This window comes from Bos indicus, chromosome 5 (assembly GCF_029378745.1).
Source record: "Bos indicus isolate NIAB-ARS_2022 breed Sahiwal x Tharparkar chromosome 5, NIAB-ARS_B.indTharparkar_mat_pri_1.0, whole genome shotgun sequence".
Lineage (NCBI taxonomy): Eukaryota > Metazoa > Chordata > Mammalia > Artiodactyla > Bovidae > Bos > Bos indicus.
Genome location: NC_091764.1, coordinates 102,573,796 through 102,596,878, shown reverse-complemented (window position 1 = coordinate 102,596,878; position 23,083 = coordinate 102,573,796). Strand labels below are relative to the sequence as shown.

At 40.1% G+C, this 23,083-nt stretch overlaps 1 protein-coding gene across 2 annotated transcripts in view; it reads left to right on the top strand.

The window, feature by feature from the left end:
• The window catches only part of LOC109559712 (antigen WC1.1-like), a 56,835-nt gene that overhangs the window by 23,125 nt on the left and 10,627 nt on the right, over nucleotides 1-23,083 (top strand). Inside the window, exons 5-10 of one of the 2 annotated variants that reach the window (XM_019961638.2) lie at nucleotides 4,343-4,435; nucleotides 4,537-4,851; nucleotides 5,911-6,225; nucleotides 17,537-17,851; nucleotides 21,328-21,636; nucleotides 21,729-22,046. In XM_019961638.2, the coding sequence (XP_019817197.2) occupies nucleotides 4,343-4,435; nucleotides 4,537-4,851; nucleotides 5,911-6,225; nucleotides 17,537-17,851; nucleotides 21,328-21,636; nucleotides 21,729-22,046 (1,665 nt within the window). The remainder of the gene's footprint in view (nucleotides 1-4,342; nucleotides 4,436-4,536; nucleotides 4,852-5,910; nucleotides 6,226-17,536; nucleotides 17,852-21,327; nucleotides 21,637-21,728; nucleotides 22,047-23,083) is intronic. The other variant, XM_070788636.1, reaches the window with a different exon arrangement.

The window sequence follows — 23,083 nt, the reverse complement described above, 5'->3', positions numbered from 1 at the left end:
CATAAACCAAACATAAGTGGTACTTCTTTATACTAGCAAAATCTAGGGGGAAATTGGGAAAATTCCATTTATTATAGTATAAAAACTATTAAATATGTAGGAAGAAACTTAAAATATCTAAAGGGCTTACATTGAAAGTCACAGAGCATCTAAAAATATAAAAATGGATACCATGTTCATGGATTAGAAAACTTAATAGGCTGTCAATTCTCTTCACTTAGTACACAAAATAAATCTAATCCTAATAAAAAGCCAAGCAATATTTTTGTAGAACTTTACAAGCAAATTCTAAATATTTATTTAAATGTGAAAGAAGTGAAATGGACAAAACAATTTTGAAAAAGAAGGGCCAAAAAGAACTTCAAGTTTCCTACTGCATATCCACAGCAACATGGCCATTGAATAAGAATAGCTAAATAGATCAACAGAACACAATAAAGTTTAGTAACAGACCCAAACCCATGTATGTGTTGAAATTGTACAAAGGCATAGAGATATTTCAAAGGGGAAAATATATTCTCTTCAAAAATGATCTGCTAATTGAATATCTTCATGGGAGGGGGGGATGAACCATGATCCTGATTTCACATCATAAGCGCCATTCCCCTCATCCTCACCCTGAAGAAAAATCCCAGTCCATCAGGGTAGCTCAAATAAATGGTTATTCCCATATTAAATTTAATTATAAAACTGGTAGAAGAAAACATAAGAAAAATTATTATGATTGTGGAGTAGGCAAACATTTCCTAAGTCAGATAAGACATTAACCATTAAAAAATGAGACGTGATTTTCATTAAAATTAAAACTTTTTGATTTTTGAAAAAAAATTAAGACAATAAAATGGCATTCAACTGATAGGGAGAAGTTAATTGCAATACATAGTGAAGAGGAACTAAAAAGCTTCTTGATCAAAGTGAAAGAGGAGAGTGAAAAAGTTGGCTTAAAGCTCAACATTCAGAAAACGAAGATCATGGCATCCGGTCCCACCACTTCATGGGAAATAGATGGGGAAACAGTGGAGACAGTGTCAGACTTTATTTTTCTGGGCTCCAAAATCACTGCAGATGGTGATTGCAGCCATGAAATTAAAAGACGCTTACTCCTTGGAAGAAAAGTTATGACCAACCTAGATAGTGTATTCAAAAGCAGAAACATGACTTTGCCAACAAAGGTTCGTCTAGTCAAGGCTATGGTTTTTCCAGTAGTCATGTATGGATGTGAGAGTTGGACGGTGAAGAAAGCTGAGCGCTGAAGAACTGATGCTTTTGAACTGTGGTGTTGGAGAAGACTCTTGAGAGTCCCTTGGACTGCAAGGAGATCCAACCAGTCCATTCTAAAGGAGATCAGTCCTGGGTGTTCTTTGGAAGGAATGATGCTAAAGCTGAAACTCCAGTACTTTGGCCACCTCATGCGAAGAGTTGACTCATTGGAAAAGACTCTGATGCTGGGAGGGATTGGGGGCAGGAGGAGAAGGGGACGACAGAGGATAAGATGGCTGGATGGCATCACTGACTCGATGGACGTGAGTTTGACTGAACTCTGGGAGTTGGTGATGGACAGGGAGGCCTGTCATGCTGCAATTCATGGGGTTGCAAAGAGTTGGACACGACTGAGCTTCTGAAATGAACTGATATCTAACAAAGGACTTGTAACAAGAATGAGTGAAAAATTTATAACAGAAAAATAATAAAGAACTATCCAGTTTAAACATGGGCAAGATATTAAGAAAGACACTTTCCCAAAGATGATATACAAATGGCCAATAAGTAAATGAAAAGATATCAAATATCATTAGCTGTTAAAGAAATTCAAATTAAAGTATGACATATAAATCCACAAATTAGACTGGCTAGAATTAAGGAGACTGACAATTCCAAGTTTGGAGAAGGTTATTGATCCACTAGAACCTTTATACATTGCTTATGATAAAGTAAGAGAAAACAACTCTTAGCAACTCTATGTTACCCAAAATTTCTGTTACCCAAGAGGGATGAAAAGATATGTCCACAAAAAATTTAGGCAGAAAAGTCAGACATGTTTATTTAAAAGAGTAAGAAAGTACAAGCCACTCTAATTTTCTTTAGTGAAAGAAAGGAAAACTTTCTTTGGCATAGTCATACAATGTAAGACTTTAACAATAGAAAAAATAAGCTACTCATAAATCCAATTACACAGAAAATCTCAAAGCATGCTAAATGAAAGAAGCCATCTAAAAGGGATTCCATATTGTATGATTTTATTAAATTCTCAAAAAATACAACTAATCTATTATAATAAAAGACAGATCAGTATTTGACTGGATCTGGGTTTGTGGGGCTTTTATTGGTTGCAAGAGGCACATAGGAACTTTGCGAATAATCCTATATATTCTGAATTTTAACTGTGATAATGGTTATGCTGGCATAGGCAATTGTCAAACTTATGAAAACATACTCAAAATATGTGTATTTTAATGCATGAAAATTATACCTCACTACAGAAGGTTTTGGAGAAGGAAATGGCAACCCACTCCAGTATTCTTGCCTGGGAAATCCCATGGATAGAGGAGACTGATGGGCTATAGCTCTTGAGGCCGCAAAAGACTCAAACATGACTTAGCTACAAAACAAATAACAGGAGATTTTACTATTTGTCTTTTGTTTTTAGCTTAATTCCACTTTAGTAAAAAACAAAACAAAACATATTTTTAATTATTTTACCCTTTGAAAAAATTTTTGGATCTCACTTTTTGTATAATATATGATCAGCCTTGAAAAATGACCTATAAGTGCTTAGAATAAGGTGTATTCTCTAGTTTTGAGAGGTGTGTTTGTTAAATCACCCCACTCAAATGTTCTAAATATTTAGTGACTGGCTTTGCTTGTTTTGCTCTATAGTTACTGAGACTGAAAAAAGGTGTTTCCAGTTACTGTTGCCGGGTAACAAAGTACTTCACAATCTAGTCACTTACAGCAACCATTTTATTTTGCATAAATATCAACATATATTTTTCTTTCAGCCCCAATTGTATTTCCTCACTTGCTTTCAATCCTCATTGACAGCATTGCCCAAGCCCATTAGGCTTCTGCTAATAACCTCCTTCACCCCTTCTAGCTTCTGCCTGTTACTTTGTTCCAAAAGCAATGTCATGTGTTTTAGGTGGCATCCCAAATTTGGGCCATTATGGATAAAGATGCTATGCATATGCATATACAAGTTGTTCTGAAAACGAACACTTCAGTTGTCTTCAGTAAATACTTAAGCTAAGCTAAGTCGCTTCAGTCGTGTCCAACTCTGTGTGACCCCATAGATGGCAACCCACCAGGCACCCCCGTCCCTGGGATTCTCCAGGCAAGAACACTGGAGTGGGTTGCCATTTCCTTCTCCAATGCAGGAAAGTGAAAAAGTGAAAGTGAAGTCGTTCAGTCATGTCGGACTCTTCACGACCCCATGGACTGCATCCTACCAGGCTCCTCTGTCCGTGGGAGTTTCCAGGCAAGAGTACTGGAGTGGGGTGCCATTGCCTTCTCCAGTAAATACTTAGTAGTGTGGTAATTATAAGTGTTTGGTTACTATTGCTGCATAACCAAATTTCCAACAAAACTTACCATCCTAAAACCCCTTTTTACTTTTGCTCACGATTTCTTGGAGTTTGGGAAGGAATTTGGGAAGCGCTCTGATTTGTATTGTCTTGGAGTCTCATCAGGTTGTAGCCCAGTATCAGCTGGGGCTGACATCATCTGAGGACATAACTGGGTTGCGGATACAAGATGGTTCATGAGGACAAGCCTGGCAACTGGAAGGTCAGCTGGGTTGAACTGAGTGACCAGAGACCTGCATATGACCGTCTCCACACGATGAGTGTCTCAACAGGGCAGACTTGCCCTAAAGCAAAAGTCCTCAGTGATTTCACAGGAGGCTGCATGCATTTCCAGACCTAGTGCTTAAAGTCAAGCAACTTTACCTTAACTCCCTTCTGTTACTACAGAGTCGGGCATGACTGGGAGGGCTTGGCATGCATTCATGCATTGGAGAAGGAAATGGCAGCCCACTCCAGTATTCTTGCCTGGAGAATCCCAAGGACAGAGGAGTCTGGTGGGCTGCCGTCAGACACGACTGAAGTGACTTAGCAGCAGCAGCAGCATTATTACTTACTAGGAATTCACAAAGGTCAGCAGAACTTCAAGGGAAGGAGACACATTCACTTCTCAGTGACTGTAACAGCAAAGATTATGTGCTGCTGTTCAGTCGCTCAGTCGTGTCCAATTCTTTTCTATCCCCTGGACTGCAGCACGCCAGGCTTCTCTATCCTTCACTATCTTCCGGTAACTCATGTCCCTCTGATCATTGCTATTTCTGCAGGAAACCAGACCCAGGTGCTGCCCCAGTGCAGCGACTCCCTTTCTGAACCAACAGGCTCTGCAGCCTCAGAGGAGAGCGCCCCCTACTGCTCAGGTGAGGGTCCTACAGGACAGAAGATGCTTCTCATCCGCAGCCCCCCACCACCCCCACCCCTGCCTGGGTACCGCCCCATTGTCCAATTTCTCTCTCCTCAGACGGCAGACAGCTCCGCCTGGTAGACGGGGGTGGTCACTGCGCTGGGAGAGTGGAGATTCTTGACCAGGGCTCCTGGGGCACCATCTGTGATGATGGCTGGGACCTGGATGATGCCCACGTGGTGTGCAGGCAGCTGGGCTGTGGACAAGCCCTCAATGCCACGACGTCTGCTCACTTCGGGGCAGGATCAGGACCCATCTGGCTGGACGACCTGAACTGCACAGGAAAGGAGTCTCACTTGTGGAAGTGCCCTTCCTGGGGCTGGGGGCGGCACGACTGCAGACACAAGCAGGACGCGGGGGTCATCTGCTCAGGTCTGGGCTGCACACTGTCCGCAGGAAAGGGGAGGGGTGGGGCCCTGGAAGACAGGAGTCTGAGTCCTGAGGGATAGATGCTGAAAGGACCAGAGAAGAAGGCTTCCTCCCATGGAGCCTGTGTTTCCAGCAGACGTGAAGACTAAGTGCTTTCACTTCCTTCTGCAGCAGCTGAGAGTCTGGTCCTTTGTTCTCAGCAGTGTTTCCTGGTAGAGCCATTTCTTATGGTTTCCACATGAAAGCAGGGCTCTCCTTCAGTTCCCTGTGGTAGTACAGTCTGGTGATCCTGTTGACATTGTAATGAAAGCACAGATTTACTCTGTTCAGTTCTATACCCTAGGAGTCTGACAAGGGTCTCTGTAGACCAACACCCCAGTATCCACAGGGTTGCGTTCTTCCTGGAGGCCCTGGGGAGAACTCGTTTGCCAGTCTTTTCTGGTTCCTATGTGGCCTCATTCCTTGGCTTGGAGCCCATCTTCTTCTTCAGACAACATTCCCTCCCCTGACCATTCCTCAGTGTCTCATCTTCCTCTAACTACACTCAGGAAGAGTATTCCAATTTTAGGGATAATTAGATTGGGTTTATATGGTTAATTCATAATATTGCAGGTTAGTTTCACCATCCCAAGCTCCTAAGTTTCTTGTCTTAATAATGTCTGTAAAATCCCTTTTGAAATATAAGGCAACATTCACAGGATTGAAACACTGGAACATAGACATTTGTGGGTTCACTGTTCTACCTGTTTCTCCACTACCCACATCCCTTTCACATGCTCTTTTACAGGTTTTATCAGGAAATAAGGCTCAGGGCCCTTCCCTGCAGGTGCCTATGTTGGTCTTTCTCTCTGTTCGTATTCACTACATCATTGTGGTAGAAATAGAAAGACAGGCATTAACGGACAAAGTCAAGTAAAAGGGAGACAGATTTCAGTCTTGTCACCTAGTGGGTATCTCCTCAGCTGGGTCAGGGGTGAGTGTTCACGATTTCTGGGAAAGAGGAAAACCCAGAGCACTGGGGGGAAAGCTCACTGTGTCCTGTCTCCTCTCTTTCAACCTTAGAGTTCCTGGCCCTCAGGATGGTGAGCGAGGACCAGGAGTGTGCTGGGTGGCTGGAAGTTTTCTACAACGGGACCTGGGGCAGTGTCTGCCGCAACCCCATGGAAGACATCACTGTGTCCGTGATCTGCAGACAGCTTGGCTGTGGGGAGAGTGGAACCCTCAACACTATTGTTGGTCTCAGAGAAGGTTCTAGACCCCAGTGGGTAGATGGAATTCGGTGTCGGAGCACTGATACCTCTCTCTGGCAGTGTCCTTCTGACCCTTGGAATTACACTTCCTGCTCTCCAAAGGAGGAAGCCTATATCTCATGTGCAGGTGACTTGCTGTCTGTTTCTCTGTGTCTGTCCCAACCCTGTAGGATGTCAGTAGTGAGATTTTATATTTTAAAATATCTAAGAGATGAGTTAAAGTTGGGTCCACAAAATGACGTTAGGATGGAGCTAATTTAATCCACATTTCAACCTTGTTATTTAGAGTTTTAATTTGGATATAATTCATATAACATTGTTTTAGTTTCAGGTGTTAAATGTAAAGCTTATATATTTCTGTATATTGGTAAATGATCACCACAATAAGTCTAGTAATATCCATCATCATGTATCATTACAATTTTTTGATTATGAGGAGAATTTTTCTTACCAACTTTCAAGTATATAATACAGATTCATTGTAGTCACCATGCTGTACATTACATCTTCATGGAATTCACTTTAGAACTGCACGTTTGTACCTTTTGACTACCTCCACTTGTTTTGCCCACATCAATCCACCTCTGGAAACCACCGAACTGTTCTCGGCATCTCTGAACCCCCTTTTTTTGGTATTTGATTTAAGATTCCACATATAAATTAGATCATATGGTATTTATTTCACTTAGCATAATGCCCTCAAGGTTCATCCATGTTGCTACACATGGCAGGATTTTCTTCTTTTTGTTGGCCGGACATACGTACATATCACCATTTATCCATCAGTGAAGACTTACGTTGTTTGGCTATTGTAAATAATGCTGCAATGAACATTTGGTTGCACAGTTTTTTCAAGTTGGTATTTTGTTTCCTTCAGATAAATACCCAGAAGTGAAATTGATGAACCATATGACAGTTTTATTTTTAATTTTTGGAGAACCTCAATACTGTTCTCCATAGGGGCTGCATCAACTCACATTCCCCCCTCCCCGCCCCGCCCAACTGTGCACAAGGCTTGCCTTCTCTCCGCGTTTTCACCAACTCCTGTTTTTTCTTGTCTTTTGGATAAAAGCCATTCTAACAGATGTGAGATGTTACCCCATTATAGTTTGATTTGCATTTTTCTGATGACATAACATTGTGTGCCTTTTCATGTACCTCTTGGCCCTCTTTATGTCTTCTTTGAAAAAAAAAATGTCTATTCAGGTCCTCTGCCCATTTTTAATCAAATTGTCTGTTGGTTTGCTTTTGCTATTGAGATGTATGAATTCTTTAAGTATTTTGGATATTAACCCTTGTCAGAAATGTAATTTGCAAATATTTTCCCCAACTCCATAAATTACCTTTTCATTTTGTGACCTTTTCCCTTTGTTGTGCAGAAGTTTTTTAGCTTTCTGTAGTTTCAATGCTTATTTTTTCTCTTGTTGTTTTTGCTTTTGGCATCAAACCCAAAATATCCTCATGATGATTGATGTCAGGACCTTTTCATCCTAATTTTACTTTAGGATTTTTTAAATAAATTTTAAAATTTATTTATTTTTGGCTGTGCTGGGTCTTTGTTGCTGCATGGGGTTTTCTCTAATTGCAGTGAGCAGGGGCTACTCTTCATTGCATTGCACAGGCTTCTTATTGCAGTGGCTTCTTTTGTTGAGGAGAACAGGCTGGAGGGCACTGAGCTTCAGTAGTTGTGGCACGTGGGCTTGATAGTTGCTGTTCCCGGGCTCTAAAGCACAGGCTCAACAGTTGTGGCGAACGGGCTGAGTTGCTCCGTGGCATCTGGGATCTTCCTGGATCAAGGATCACACTTGAGTCTCCTGCATTGGTGGGTGGATTCTTTACCACAGCCACAAGGGAAGTCCCTCTTCTAGGATTTTTATGGCTTCAGGACTTATGATCAAGTCTTTAATCCATTTTGAGTTAATTTTTGTGAATGGTGTAAGAGTTTTTCAGTTTCATTCTTTTGCGTGTAACCATCCAGCTTTCACAACACCATTTTTGAAGAGACAGTCCTTTCCCAATGCTATAATCTCTACTTTTTGTCATAAATTAATTGACCACATATATTTGGGTTTATTTCTGGGATCTCTATTCTGTTCCAGTGATTTTTGTGTCCATTTTTTATAGCAATACCATACTGTTTGATTAATACAGCTTTGTAATATAGTTTGAAATCAGGAAGCACGACCCTTCTGTCATTCTGTCTCAAGATTTCTTTGGCTAGTCACTTTTTTTTGTGGTTCCACACAAATTTCAGAATTCCTTGTTCCATATTTGTGTAAATTTTCATTGAAATTTGGATAAGGATGGTAGCAATCTGTAGGTTGTTTTGTGTAGTGTGATCATTTTAACAATATTAGGTCTTCCAATCCATGAGTGCAGAATATCTTTCAATTTATTTGTACCTTCTTTAATATCTTTCACAATGTGTTAAAGTTTTCAATAGTGTCTGTTTTGACTCTTCCTTTCAGATTTGGATGTTCTTATTTTCTTTTGCTTGCTTGATGATTCTGACTAGAACTACCGAAACTATGTTGAATAAAAGTGATGAGAGTAGGCATTTTTGCCTTGTGTTTGATCTCAGAAGAAAAGCTTTCAGCTTTTTACAGTTGAGTAGGATGTTTGCTGAGGGTTTGTCATATGATATTTATTTTGTTGAGGTATAATCCCTTTATATCTACTTTGTAAAGACCTTTTGTATCATAAACAGCTGTTGAATTTTGTCAAATATTTGTTCTTCATGTGTTGAAAGGGTATGATTTTTGCCTTTATCTTATTTGGTGTATCACATTGATTTAATTTGTGAATATTGAACCATCCTTACATCCTTGTTGGTCTTGGTGTTGTTATTATTATTGTTGTTTAGTCATTAAGTTGTGCCTGATACTTTGTGATCCAATGGACTATAGCTAGCTAGGCTCCTCTGTCTTAGATTTCCCAGGCAAGAATACTGGAGTGGGTTGTCCAGTATTCTCTTCAGGTATCATTGAATTTGGTTTTCTAATATTTTGTTGAGGATTTTTGCATCTATATTTATTTGGGATATTAGCCAGTATTTTCTTTTCTTGTGGTGTCCTTGTCTGGTTTTGGTATCAGGATAATCTCGGCCTCATAATAAATGGCTCTGTAAGTGTTCCTTTCATCCTTTTTGGAAGACTTTGAGAAGGCTCCAGTGCCTCATACCATTACACTGGGAATTGGAATTTCAACAAAAAGTGTTGGTGGGGTGACAAATAGTCAAACCATAGCACCTTACTTCCTTCAACATTTCTCTCTCTCTTATTCCCCACCTTCCATACACACCCCATTCAGGTATACCTTGAATGATATGTTGGGCAGTGCCTGAAATCTACAAATGATATAATGAGATAGATTAAAATAAATGAGATAGATATTTCAAAAGCAGAGATTTGTCCCTTTCCTTGCCTCTGTTTCTTCATATCTTTGTCTTTTCATTCAAAGGCCAAAGTAGTGTTAAACTATTGGACTTTTATTTATGATATTTTTTCAACAATAAAGCACCATAAAATGGGTTGTGGTGAAGTCTCTAACCCTGAAAGTGAGCAATCACCTCACAGAGGCCCTGCCATCATTTTTTGAGCGGTTCTCTGCATGAAGAGGGTAGCAAGTTTGGTAGGATGATGTGGAAAGAATACACAAGTTCTCATATTTTATGACAAGAGCCATTTACACTGCCATTTTCTTGTGTTTTTTGAACTTACGTGTATTTCTTTCACTTACAATTCTTTTGTGTCTTTTTTTTGGTTAATTTTGCTTCCTCTAAATACAAATCTTTCTTAGAAAATTTATTTGAGTCTACTGCACACATTTCTGCCTTACTAGGTAGCTATTTGTTTTTTTTTCCCCCTGACTTTTACTATATATTCCCTTTTTAAAGAGTTTTCTCTCTTTACAGCAATCTTTGCTTGACCAATGTCATACTGAATAACACATAACAGTAGCTTAGAATTTATTTAATAATTGTCCATTGAAAATTGCATAAGTGGGGCTTCCCGGGTGGTCCAGCGGTTAAAAATCCACCTGTCAATGCAGAGGACATGAATCTGATCTCCCATCCAGGAAGTAGTAAAGAACCTGCCTGCCAGTGCAGAAGATATAAGAGATGCAGGTTTGATCCCTGGGTCTGGAAGATTCTCTGGAGGAGGGCATGGGAACTCACTCCACTATTCGTGCCTGGAGAATCCCATGAACAGGGGAGCCTGGCAGGCTACAGTCCATTGGGTCACAAGAGTTGGACACAACTGAAGAAACAGCACACACATGCACACACCCCAGGAAGATTTCATATGCCATGGAAAAACTAAGCCTGTGCACCACAACTAGAGAAAGCCCACGTGCAGTGCCAAGACCCAGTACAGCCAAAAATAAATTTAAGAAAAACTTTTAAAAAATCACGTAAGTGGAAATTTGAATATAAATTAATTCTGTGCTTATGTACTAATTATTTTTTATATGCACCATTATCAGAAAACATTACTATTAATTTATATTTGCTTTACTATTTTGCTGATTACTGTGAATTTAAAGAAATTCTATTTCACTGAATTTTATTCATCTACGTATTCATTCAATAAATATTTATCAAGCCCCATCATGGTATTTAGAAAAGCTTCTCCATGCATTCTTGTTGAACGGTGAATGTGCAATCACCATCCTAATAGCAGAAACATGGGGTAAATAAGATATGCAGGTCCTTGCTCTAGTGGAACTTTCATTCAGGGGTATATATGTGTGTGTATTTGTCGTGGAATGTGGACATGATAAACAAATAAATACTTAAAGGTATTTCAGATAAGATATCTTCCATCATCGTTTATATTTTTTCTCTAGAATGTTTAAAATTTCATCTATTTATAGGAACTCTCTACAAATTAACACCACTTACTGCTCTTCTTAAATACTTCTGAAAGTACCCCATTTTTTGCATATGTCTTTAGGGTTGTGTATGTGGTGTGGTTATATGATCAAATATACTATGTTTTACTTTTATGAATTCTGCCTTTAATGCAGTGTTTCAGATGCCATTCTTCATCTCAAAATAGCTTTTAATCAGATTATTTTCTTCGAGGATATAGGAGGTTTTTTTTTTTTTTTTACAAAAAATTATTTCTTTTTTTTTTTTTTTAAACTTTACAATATTGTATTGGTTTTGCCATATATCGAAATGAATCCGCCACAGGTATACATGTGTTCCCCATCCTGAATCCTCCTCCCCACTCCCTCCCCATACCATCCCTCTGGGTCGTCCCAGTGCACCAGCCCCAAGCATCATATTATTTTCTTCAAATAATTTTATAATTTGAGTAAAGAATATCTATAACCTTCAGTTCAGTTCAGTCGCTCAGTTATGTCTGACTCTTTGTGACCCTGTGAATTGCAGCATGCCAGGCCTCCCTGTCCATCACCAACTCCCAGAGTTCACTCAGACTCACGTCCATCAAGTCAGTGATGCCATCCAGCCATCTCATCCTCTGTCATCCCCTTCTCCTCCTGCCCCCAATCCCTCCCAACATCAGAGTCTTTTCCAATGAGTCAACTCTTCGCATGAGGTGGCCAAAGTACTGGAGTTTCAGCTTTAGCATCATTCCTTCCAAAGAAATCCCAGAGTTGATCTCCTTCAGAATGGACTGGTTGGATCTCCATGCAGTCCAAGGGATTCTCAAGAGTCTTCTCCAACACCACAGTTCAAAAGCATCAATTCTTTAGCGCTCAGCCTTCTTCACATTCCAACTCTCACATCCATACATGACCACAGGAAAAACCACAACCTTGACTAGACGGACCTTTTTTGGCAAGTAATGTCTCTGCTTTTGAATGTGCTATCTAGGTTGGTCATAACTTTCCTTCCAAGGAGTAAGCGTCTTTTAATTTCATGGCTGCAGTCACCATCTGCAGTGATTTTGGAGCCCAGAAAAATAAAGTCTGACACTGTTTCCACTGTTTCCCCGTCTATTTCCCATGAAGTGATGGGACCGGATGCCATGATCTTCGTTTTTTGAATGTTGAGCTTTAAGCCAACTTTTTCACCCTCCTCTTTCACTTTAATCAAGAGGCTCTTTAGTTCCTCTTCACTTTCTGCCATAAGGGTGGTGTCATCTGCATATCTGAGGTGATTGATATTTCTCCTGGCAATCTTGATTCCAGCTTGTGTTTCTTCCAGTCCAACATTTCTCATGATGTACTCTGCATATAAGTTAAATAAGCAGAGTGACAATATACAGCCTTGACATACTCCTTTTCCTCTTTGGAACCAGTCTGTTGTTCCATGTCCGGTTCTAACTGTTTCTTCCTGACCTGAATACAGATTTCTCAAGAGGCAGGTCAGGTGGTCTGGTATTCCCATCTCTTTCAGAATTTTCCAGTTTATTGTGATCCACACAGTCAAAAGCTTTGGCATAGTCAATAAAGCAGAAATAGATGTTTTCCTGGAACTCTCTTGCTTTTTCAATGATCCAGCAGATGTTGGCAATTTGATCTCTGGTTCCTCTGCCTTTTCTAAAACCAGCTTGAACATCAGGAAGTTCATGATTCACGTATTGCTGAAGCCTGGCTTGGAGAATTTTGAGCATTACTTTACTAGCATGTGAGATGAATCTATAACCTTACTGAATCTGAATTTATTTTACTGTGTGTGATGTTGTAATATCATCAACATATACAGATTACATTTTAGATACCTGATAATTTAGTTCCTCACCAAATAAATATACATTATTTCATGATTTCATGGATATGACACCAAAAGAACAGGCAAAAATAGACAATTTGCAACATATATAAGGAAATCCTAAAACTCAAGTGCAAAACAACAAGAAGAAAAAAAACATAATAACTCAATTAAAAAATTAACCAGAGACTTGAATGGACATTTCTCCAAAGAAGATGTAGAAATAGCCAATAGGTATAGGAAAATATGCTCAACATTATTAGTCATCAGGGAAATGTAAATCACAACCATAAGAGATATCATTTTACACCTCTCAAAATGGCTGTGATTAAAAAAAAAAAGAAGAAGTTTTGGCAAGGTTGTGGAGAAATTGAATATCTTCTGAGTATTTATCCACATTAGATATGTAAATTTAATCTCAATAAAACTATGACCAAAAAAATTTATATGATTTATGGTGACATTTCTTCATTCTTGGTATTGTTAACTTCATTTTCTCTTTGTTCTCGTTAGTATTGCTCAGTGATTATCAGTTTTCAAGGAGCCATGTTTGAAAGGTTTTCCTCTGTTTTCTCTATCATGCTTACCTTGGGCTTCCCTGGTGGCTCAGCAGTAAAGAATCCACTTGCAATGCAGGAGTCTGCCTGCAATGCAGGAGACCACCTGCAACACAGGAGATGCAGGTTCAATCTCTGGGTTAAGAAGATCCCGTGAAGAAGGAAATGGCAACCCTCTCCAATATTCTTTCCTAAAATCCCATGGACAGAGGAGCCTGGTGGGCCACAGTCCATGGAGTCGCAAGAGTAGGACTTGACTTAGGGGCTAAACCACCATCACTACCACCATCCTTACCTTCTTTTTTAAAATTAATTTTTGTTCTTTTCTTTGTTAATCCCAACTTCTGTATCCTTTAGGCTTTATTTTCTCTTCTCCTAGTTTCTTAAATAGAAGCTTACATGTTTTTTCATTTTCAGCCTTTCTTCTTTTCTAAATCTAAGGTATAAATTTCCCTTAAGCACTACTTTAGTTACATTAGAAGAATTTAGTTATATCATATCTTTGCAATCACTATTTCACAATATTTTCTAAGGTTTAAATTTATTCCCAGACCCATGTACTGTTTTGGAAGGGTGTTGCTTAATTTCTCCAAATAAGGATGGCTAACTGTATTTTCTTATTAATTCTTAATTTAATTACACTGTGGTCAGAGTAAATACTCTGTATAAATTCAATTATCTGAAGGTTTTTGTCCTACCATATGGTCATTTTTGATAAATGTTCCTAGTGCATTTACAATAATCTGAATTTTTTCATTATTGGGTGCATTGGTCTTTATATGTTATTTAGCTAAATGTGTTGATTGTGGTGTTTTACATCTACTATAGTCTTCCTTCTTTTTTGTATGCCTGGCCTGCATGGTATTGAAAAAGATTTGTTAAAGTTCCCCCAGGTTGATTGTTATTTTATCTATTTCTTCTTTTCATTCTGTCAAGTATTATTCTGTATTTCAAAGCTATGTTTCGATATCTTCCCTGGATTCTGATATCTGTAATATCTTTATTAAGGGCGTACCACTGTATGATCATGAAAATATCCTCTTTAACTAAATTAGCACATCTTCTCTTAAAATCTCCTTTCTGTGACCTTGCTATAGCTACTGCAGCTTTCTTATAGTTAGTATTCACATGTGTCCAGGCTTGCTAAGTCGTTTCAGTCATGTCCAACTCTTTGCTAAGGACTGTAGCCAGCCAGGCTCCTCTGTCCATGGGATTCTCCAGGCAAGAATACCGGAGTGGGTTGCCATGCCCTCCTCCAGGAGATCTTCCTGACCTAGGGATTGAATGTCTCATATGTCTCCTACATTGGCAGTCAGGTTCTTTACCACTAGCACCACCTGGGAAGCCTAGTATTCACATAATATATATGTTTTCCTCCATCATTTTACTTTTGACCTTTCTTCGCTCTCATATACAATGTGACTATCTTGCAGGTAGCATTTACACAAATTTTGTTGGTTTATCAGTTAGTGCTGCTGCTGCTAAGTCGCTTCAGTCGTGTCCGACTCTGTGTGACCCCATAGACAGCGGCCCACTAGGCTCCCCCGTCCCTGGGATTCTCCAGGCAAGAACACTGGAGTGGGTCGCCATTTCCCAGTTAGTAGAGGGGCTTTAATTTGAAGTATCTAATCCATTGTAATTAGATTGCAAATCCAATTACTGATATTGTTGGGTTAGTATCTACCATTTCCTTTTTTTTAAATTAAATTTATTTATTTTAATTAGAGGCTAATTACTTTACAATATTGTTTTTGGTTTTGCCATACATCAACATGAATCCACCACGGGTGTACACGTGTTCCCAATCCTGAACCCCACTCCCACCTCCCTCCCCATACCATCCCTCTGGGTCATCCCAATACAGTATTCCATTTCCTTTTAATTGACCCATGTGCTTCATGTTCCTTTTTCTCTCCTTTTTTTCTTTCTTTGGTATTAAAAAAATTTATTCCAGATTTTCCTTTGATTTTTTGCAGCTTTACTAGATGTGGAGGTTTTCATAGACTTCTATCCATTTAAAAAATTCTTAATTATTATATCTTCAAATATTACTTCTGCAGCACTGTCTCTGTTTCTCTTCTCCTCCTATTCCCCCGCTTTTTCCTTCTCGTCCTTCCCTTTTTCCTCCTCCTCATCTCTCTTAGGACTCCTCTAAGACACTAATTCTGTGTTCAGTTCTGTCTAAAATTCTTTTAAACCTATTCATTCAGTTCTTAATTCTAGATATTTCATTTTCAGTTGGCAACTGTTCCTTTGATTTTCTTATAGTTACAATTATTTGTTAACATTTTTCACCTACTGATTCTTTCCTTTCCTCTTTTCCCCCTAAACACATTGTTCATAGTTAAAATCCTTATCTGCTAAGTCCAGCATATCTAGCATGTGTGTCTCTACCTTCTCTTACCTTCCTTTTTTCAATTTTTAAATTTGTCATGTCATCCATCTGTTTACATACCATGCAATTTTTAACTGAATGAGAAAAATGATGCATAAGAAAATAAGATATCCCAGATACATTTTCTAACACCTGAAAGGATTCATATTCTGTTTTGTTAAGCAAGTGGGAGAAGGGGTTCAGACCACCCAGATGTCTAAATACTAGCTAGGGTTGAGCTGTAACAAGTTTGGGTTGCAGTATTTGTAGCACTCAGTCTACCTCTGATTTCTCTGCCCCTGTGTTATGGGCTTTTAGAGTTTATAATTGAAAACCTGAATGTTTTGGTAGCTCAGCAGTCAGGGGGATGAAGGAATATCCACTCTGTTTGCAAGGTGTTTGATACAGTTCTTTGGCCTCCTGCCATTGACAGCGTGTTTACTGGGCAGATATTTGAGGAGAAAATCTGCTATATGAGAGAGGCTCTCAAATCTCCAGTTTTGTCACTGCAGCACCAGGTAACCCCCAAATCATGCAGGCTTCTCTGTCACATTTTGATCCATTAACCCCGGCAACAAATTGGGAAATTCCCATAAAGAGAAGCTTCAGATCCTTGGTTAACAATGAAATGATCTCCATTCTTTAGAATTTTAGCATGTCTAGTTCATATCGTGTCCACAAATGTCTAATATCTTCATTTTTTATCTAACATTTTATAGCATTTAAAGTTGTATCCAGCAGACCACTGGCCTGCTGTGAACCCCTCCATTGGAACCCTTCTTCATGAAAGTATAAAATTCTAAATTTTATTCTCTACTTCATCATTCACTTAAAATGCAACACTGAATAGACATCATTTAACCTTTCTTTACATTGCTTTTTATATATTAAAGAAGAACAACACAGTGAGTCTGTCAGTATCGTTTGTTCAAATGCTTTCAGAGCAAGAATTTAACCTATTTCTGCTCTATGGTAAAATTATAAATGCATAATATTTTCCCCCTGGAGAACAAATAACCCCTAACTTTGAATAATAGTGATTCCTGACACAAAGTGCAAGAAAAGATAATATTTACTTGAGAGAAGAAGCAGCATTCCAAGATTCCCAGTGGAATCTGGTCAATGTCAGTCAATATCACCTGAGACATTTCTCGTGCAAGGTTGCCCAATCCACTCAAAGAGATCACATTTTCTTAAAACAAAGTATCCAGATCTGGAGTCTGAAGCTTAGAGCCATCAGTGAAATATTCTGGGGCAAACCAAGACATCTCAATGTCCATTTGTTTTTCAATTCTGCATGACTGTACCAAGGAGAATGATTCTAACGATAGAGGATTCATGGCTGCTACCTAGGGCTTCTGATGAGGCTGGGTCCTGACTCCATTTCCTTTAATCTAATCCCTTTAACTTTCAGGTCAAGGGCACCAATGTGTGTGTGATTTATAAGGAATCCATTCAGCAGCCAGCCCATACCTGTGACTCTGAACTCATTCAATTGCTTCTGGTAGAGATTAACATTTCTTTTAAGTCTTTCTCAGATGCTGTGCAGAACTCTACAAATCAGAGGTTAACACTTCTGTCTCACCCTACTCAGTTGTGTAATATTTCCTGTTTTTGCCCATTTTCAATGTTATTATTCTCTTATCACTGCTGTAAGAAACCAGACTCAGGTGCTGCCCCAGTGCAATGACTCCCTGTCAGAACCAGGGGACTCTGAAGCCTCAGAGGAGAGCGCCCCCTACTGCTCAGGTGAAGGTCCCACAGGACAGAAGACCTTTATCCCCCTTGTCAATGCCCCGTTATCCTATTTCTCTCTCCTCAGACAGCAGACAGCTCCGCCTGGTGGACGGAGGAGGTCCCTGCGCCGGGAGAGTGGAGATCCTTGACCAGGGCTCCTGGGGCACCATCTGTGATGACGGCTGGGACTTGGACGATGCCCGCGTGGTGTGCAGGCAGCTGGGCTGTGGAGAAGCCCTCAATGCCATGGGGTCTGCTCACTTTGGGGCAGGATCAGGGCCCATCTGGCTGGACACATTGGGCTGCAGAGGAAAGGAATCCCACGTGTGGAAGTGCCCTTCCCGGGGCTGGAGAGTGCACAACTGCAGTCATGACAACGATGCAGGAGTCGTCTGCTCAGGTATGGTCAGTGTATTGCCCTGTGATGGCAGAATGAAAAGTGCCATGGAAGCTGGTGTCCGATCACTGGGGCAATAGGATATAGATGGGCTAGAGAGGACTGAGACAGACCCGTCCTCTGTGAATGCACAAAGCTTCTGTGGGTGATGTGCTTCATTTACTTTCCTGCTGTAAGTCTCTGCTATTTCTTCTCCAGTAATCTTACTGACATAGTAGATTAAACTATTCCAATGAAAACTGATCTTCATAATGAAGATGAAGATCAATCACATGAGACAGGAATTGATGGATTTGTGCCAAATTGCAAGTCTCTTTTGAAATTTTAGATGTAAATATTCATAGGCCTTTGCAGGTAAGACCAGAGAACTTTGGATGAAGTGCTCTGAGTCATAGGTTCTCCTTTGATTGTTACTATCAGAGATTCTCTGCCCATTTTTTCTTTTAAGACATCTGTATAGGCCAAAACTTTGGAAGAACACTTAGCCATACACTGACAAGTCAAAAGTGGAAGTAATATAATTTCTGTGTTTTATGGTAAGAAATTATATAGTTTATACCTGATGACTTCAATGATTTAAGAGAATTGAATTTGGGGGTTTGTTTGATATGAATAGGAGTAATGGGACAGATGTAATTTTTGAAGAAGGTAGAAGAGAGTTATGGCAGCTGGGAGGGAGAGGGACTGTAATAGGAACTGAAAAAGGCACATGTGGGGTGTTCTGAGCAGCACTGATGGTCCAGGAGTGGTGTGGAGGATGCTGTGTGTGCCTAAGAAAGCAGGATGTCTGTACAGCAAGAGACCAGAGAAGGATATATTTTTATTATATTTAATATCCTTATCAACTGACATCAGCCTTCTATTCCACAAACTTTCTTGCAGTTTTCACACACATAATCTCCCACACAAATTTTAAAATCAAATAGAAAACAAAAAAAGTCTTAATTTGTCTCAGAAGAGTCTATCCTTATGTGTATAAGACTTTTTTGATTATTCAGTGTATATTCAAGCATTTAACATATATCAGGGTACATAAAACAGCATATAACAAATATTTCTTTCATGTTCTGCCTAATCTGTAATCTTCGGGGTTAATATAGCAACTAAAAAGTATTGACTGAAAATGCTTTAATTAGAATGTGTTGCCTATGAGCAAACTCCCAACCAGACCAGACTAGAAGTTCTAACCTGTGTCTCTCTGGGGAGATGAGAGTGATAAATAATAAAAGGCAAGCAGACCATCTTCTCTCTCACCATTGTATAAGTGGTCAAGCTGATCCTTCAAGTCTTTAATTTCTTTTAGGTCTTTTCTGTTCTTTCCTGTTTTTCTGTAGTAGATTTTTATTTTGTTAGAATATTCTTTCTGAACCTTCAAAGTTCACATATTTATATAATCAGAATCCTTTACCAGAAAGAATTTCACCATATACATAAATTATCATGAGCATACTTTGAAACCAGACAAGTGTGTTAAATAAAGTGTTTTATGTTGTGGGTTTCTTTTTTACTTGGATTACCTTCCTCTACCCAAAATATGGTCCCTGAAGTTCAAACCATGATCATGAGTTTTTTCTTTGGTCTCTCTCTCAGTTTCATACCCCACCCACTCCCCATTTAACCTACTACACACCCTACCTCACTCCACTCCTACAGAAGTTCTTCCTGTTCAGAATTTCCTTTGCACCCATTTGTGGTTCTTAAGATTGTTTTCTCTTGTCTGCAGTGGGAGAAATGGGAAAGGTGGCAGGGTGAAGTGGTTGATGGGAGGAGCACAGGGGATAAAATGTGTCAAAAACTTGTTGGACAAATATTTCCCCCAAATATTCTATCTTTCATCCATATTGAGGCTTTTGCAATTTGAAAATTTCTAAATTATGTATGGCTAATTTGCTCTCTGGGCTTCCCTCATAGCTCAGTTGGCAAAGAATCCACCTCCAGTGCAGGAGACCCCAGTTAGACTCCTGGATTGGGAAGATCCACTGGAGAAGGGATAGGCTATCCACTCCAGTATTCTTGGGCTTCCCTTGTAGCTCAGTTGGTAAAGAATCTGCCTGCAATGTGGGAGACCTGGGTTCGATCCCTGGGTTGGGAAGATCCCCTGGAAAAGGGAAAGGCTACCCACTCCAGTATTCTGGCCTGGAGAATTCCATGGACTGTATAGTCCATGGGATCACAGAGAGTCAGACATGACTGAGTGACTTTCACTTCACTTCACTATTTGCCTTCTGCTCTCTTCCTCTCTTTCTTTATAGCATGGTAGCTATTTCTCAAGAACCCAAATAGGAAAGGAAAAAACAGCATATAGACAGGATTAAAATACTTTAACTCATCTTCACTCTTTAGCATTTCCTAAAGTTCACATGTCTGCTGCTGCTACTGCTGCTAAGTCGATTTAGTCGTGTCTGACCCTGTGCGACCCCATAGACGGCAGCCCACCAGGCTCCCCCGTCCCTGGGATTCTCCAGACAAGAACACTGGAGTGGGTTGCCATTTCCTTCTCCAATGCATGAAAGTGAAAAGTGAAAGTGAAGTCGCTCAGTCATGTCCGACTCTTAGCGATCTCATGGACTGCAGCCTACCAGGTTCCTCCGCCCATGGGATTTTCCAGGCAAGAGTACTGGAGTGGGTTGCCATTGCCTTCTCCATCACATGTCTAGTATGAAGTAATTAAAAACCTCAGCTGTTTTACATGCTCCCACTGAGAACTCACTCTCTCCCAGGTTCTTTGATAAATTCTAAGCTTTCAAGAAAGATGGCTATGACCAGCCCCTTCTCCTATGACTCTGAGCTTTCTTCCTATCCAAACTGATTTCTGGACAACTTTCCAAAATCAGGTCACCTAAGAAATTCTTGGAATTTTTCACTGTGAAAAATTTTAAGAAACATGTGTGAAATCTTGTTATAATGTCTAGCTTTCCTCCTGTTAAGCCAGAAGTCTGTCTACTGTCATTGCTCACTCACAGATCCAGCCTGCATGATTTTCCTTATCTTCAGAGACTTAAGTGTTGTTTCCTGAGAGAAAACTGGCCAGTATTCTGGCCCCAGAAATCTCAGGATGGCCTTCTAACCTTGTGTGGCTCTTAGTCCTCTAACCTCTTGAGGCCCATGGATCTACTTCACTCTGGGTTAGTACAGCTCTGAACCTGAGCCTGGTGCCCACTACAGAGCAGTATCCTTGGGCTCTGTAGTTTCCAGGCCTCTAGATGAGGAATTTGCATTCCTAATTAACCTCAAAATCCATGTTTTTGGAAATCAGCCATTTCAAACTGACCCTGAAAATCCTTCAGGGTTTCTTTTCAGAAACTTGGTCTTGAAAATACTTGCTCATGAAATTCTGAAAATAACTGTCCAATTCTCTTTCCAGGCACCACTCCTGGAAAAGAAAAATTTTCACGTTATTGCCTGTGACATTGTTTCCAATTGCCAAACCAGGTCTATGGGCACTCATAGACCTGGATTTCTTGTTGTTGTTTTCTTAGGATTTGTGCGTCTGGTTGGAGACGATGGACCCTGCTCAGGACGAGTAGAAGTACGTCCTGGAGAAGACTGGACCCCAGTGTCTGATGGAAACTTCACACTCCCCACTGCCCAGGTCATCTGTGCAGAGCTGGGGTGCGGCGAGGCTGTGTCTGTTCTGGGACACGAGCTCTTCAGAGAGTCTGATGGCCAGGTCTGGGCTGAAGAGTTCAGGTGTGAGGGGGAGGAACGTAAGCTCTGGTGGTGCCCCAGAGTGCCTTGTCCAGGGGGCACTTGTCACCACAGTGGAGCTGCTCAGGTTGTTTGTTCAGGTGAGATGCAGGTCAGGACTAACCTCCCTGCACATTCTGTTCAGGTGAGAAAGTCATGTGATTTTGCTGAAACTCTTGTCTTCTTCTACCAGCATACTCAGAAGTCCGACTCATGACAAATGGCTCCTCTCAATGTGAGGGGCAGGTGGAGATGAAGATTTCTGGACGATGGAGAGCGCTCTGTGCCTCCCACTGGAGTCTGGCCAATGCCAATGTTGTCTGTCGTCAGCTCGGCTGTGGAATCGCCATCTCCACCCCCAGAGGACCACACTTGGTGGAGAGAGGTGATCAGATCTCAACAGTCCGATTTCACTGCTCGGGTGCAGAGTCCTTCCTGTGGAGTTGCCCTGTGACTGCCTTGGGTGGTCCTGACTGTTCCCATGGCAACACGGCCTCTGTGACCTGCTCAGGTAAGAGACAGGGAAGGGCTATTGGTACTTAGGATGCTCCTGGAGTGAAATGTCCCCAAGAGCAGAGAGTGAGGGAAAACTGGCTTTGGAAGATGTTTCATGATGAAATATGGTGCTCCTCATTGTTCACTCATTTTTCAGGTTAGGGCAAGAAGTGTGAAGGGGAATAATATATTTTAAAGCAACATTGTTATTGACATATGATCATAGAAGACAGTGTATAAGCAATACGTGTAGACTTCAGTCATGTACCCAGAGCAGCAAAGAGAACATTCCCAGCCCCAAGAGTCACTGTTGCCTCCAATAACTGGCCTCCCTCCTCTCCAGGGAAAACTGCTTATCTAACTTCTACTATCATAGAGTGTTTTATCAGTTTTTGAACTTTATATAAAATGATGCAGTGTGTTTTCTTTTGTGTGTGACTTCTTCGACTCAACATTATGTTTAGGATTCACTCATGATGTTGTTTATAGCAGTACTTTATTCATTTTTATTACAGTAGAATATTGCTTTCATTGATAACATGGCCATTGATCCATTCAACTGATGTTAGAGATTTGAGTTGTTTCCTGCTCTTGACTATTATAAATATGCTGCTAGAATGTAGCATGACAATGACTTGGGGCACAAATATATGTTACTTATTTTGTGTGTTTAACACTTGGTCTTTTCTTTTTCTAAATGGTACAGGATCCTTTGATAAAGCAAGTTTTTAATTTGAAGGAAATATTAATACAATTGCCAACTTTTCCCTGTATATTTAATACTTCTTATATCCCTTTAAAAAGAACTTTCCCTTCTCCAAGATCATGAAAATATTCTCTTAGAGTATCTTACAAAAGTTTCTTTTTCTCTTGCATGTAATTGTACCTTCCTTCTGGGATTGATATCTGTGTAAGATAAGTCATGTTTCACATGGACATCCAATTCACTCAGAATCTTTTTCTGGAGAGACTTTTTTCCCCACTGCAGTGCTACCTTTATCTTAAGCAGAAGAGCACATATGTCTGAGTCTTTTTAAAGACTCTGTATTCTGT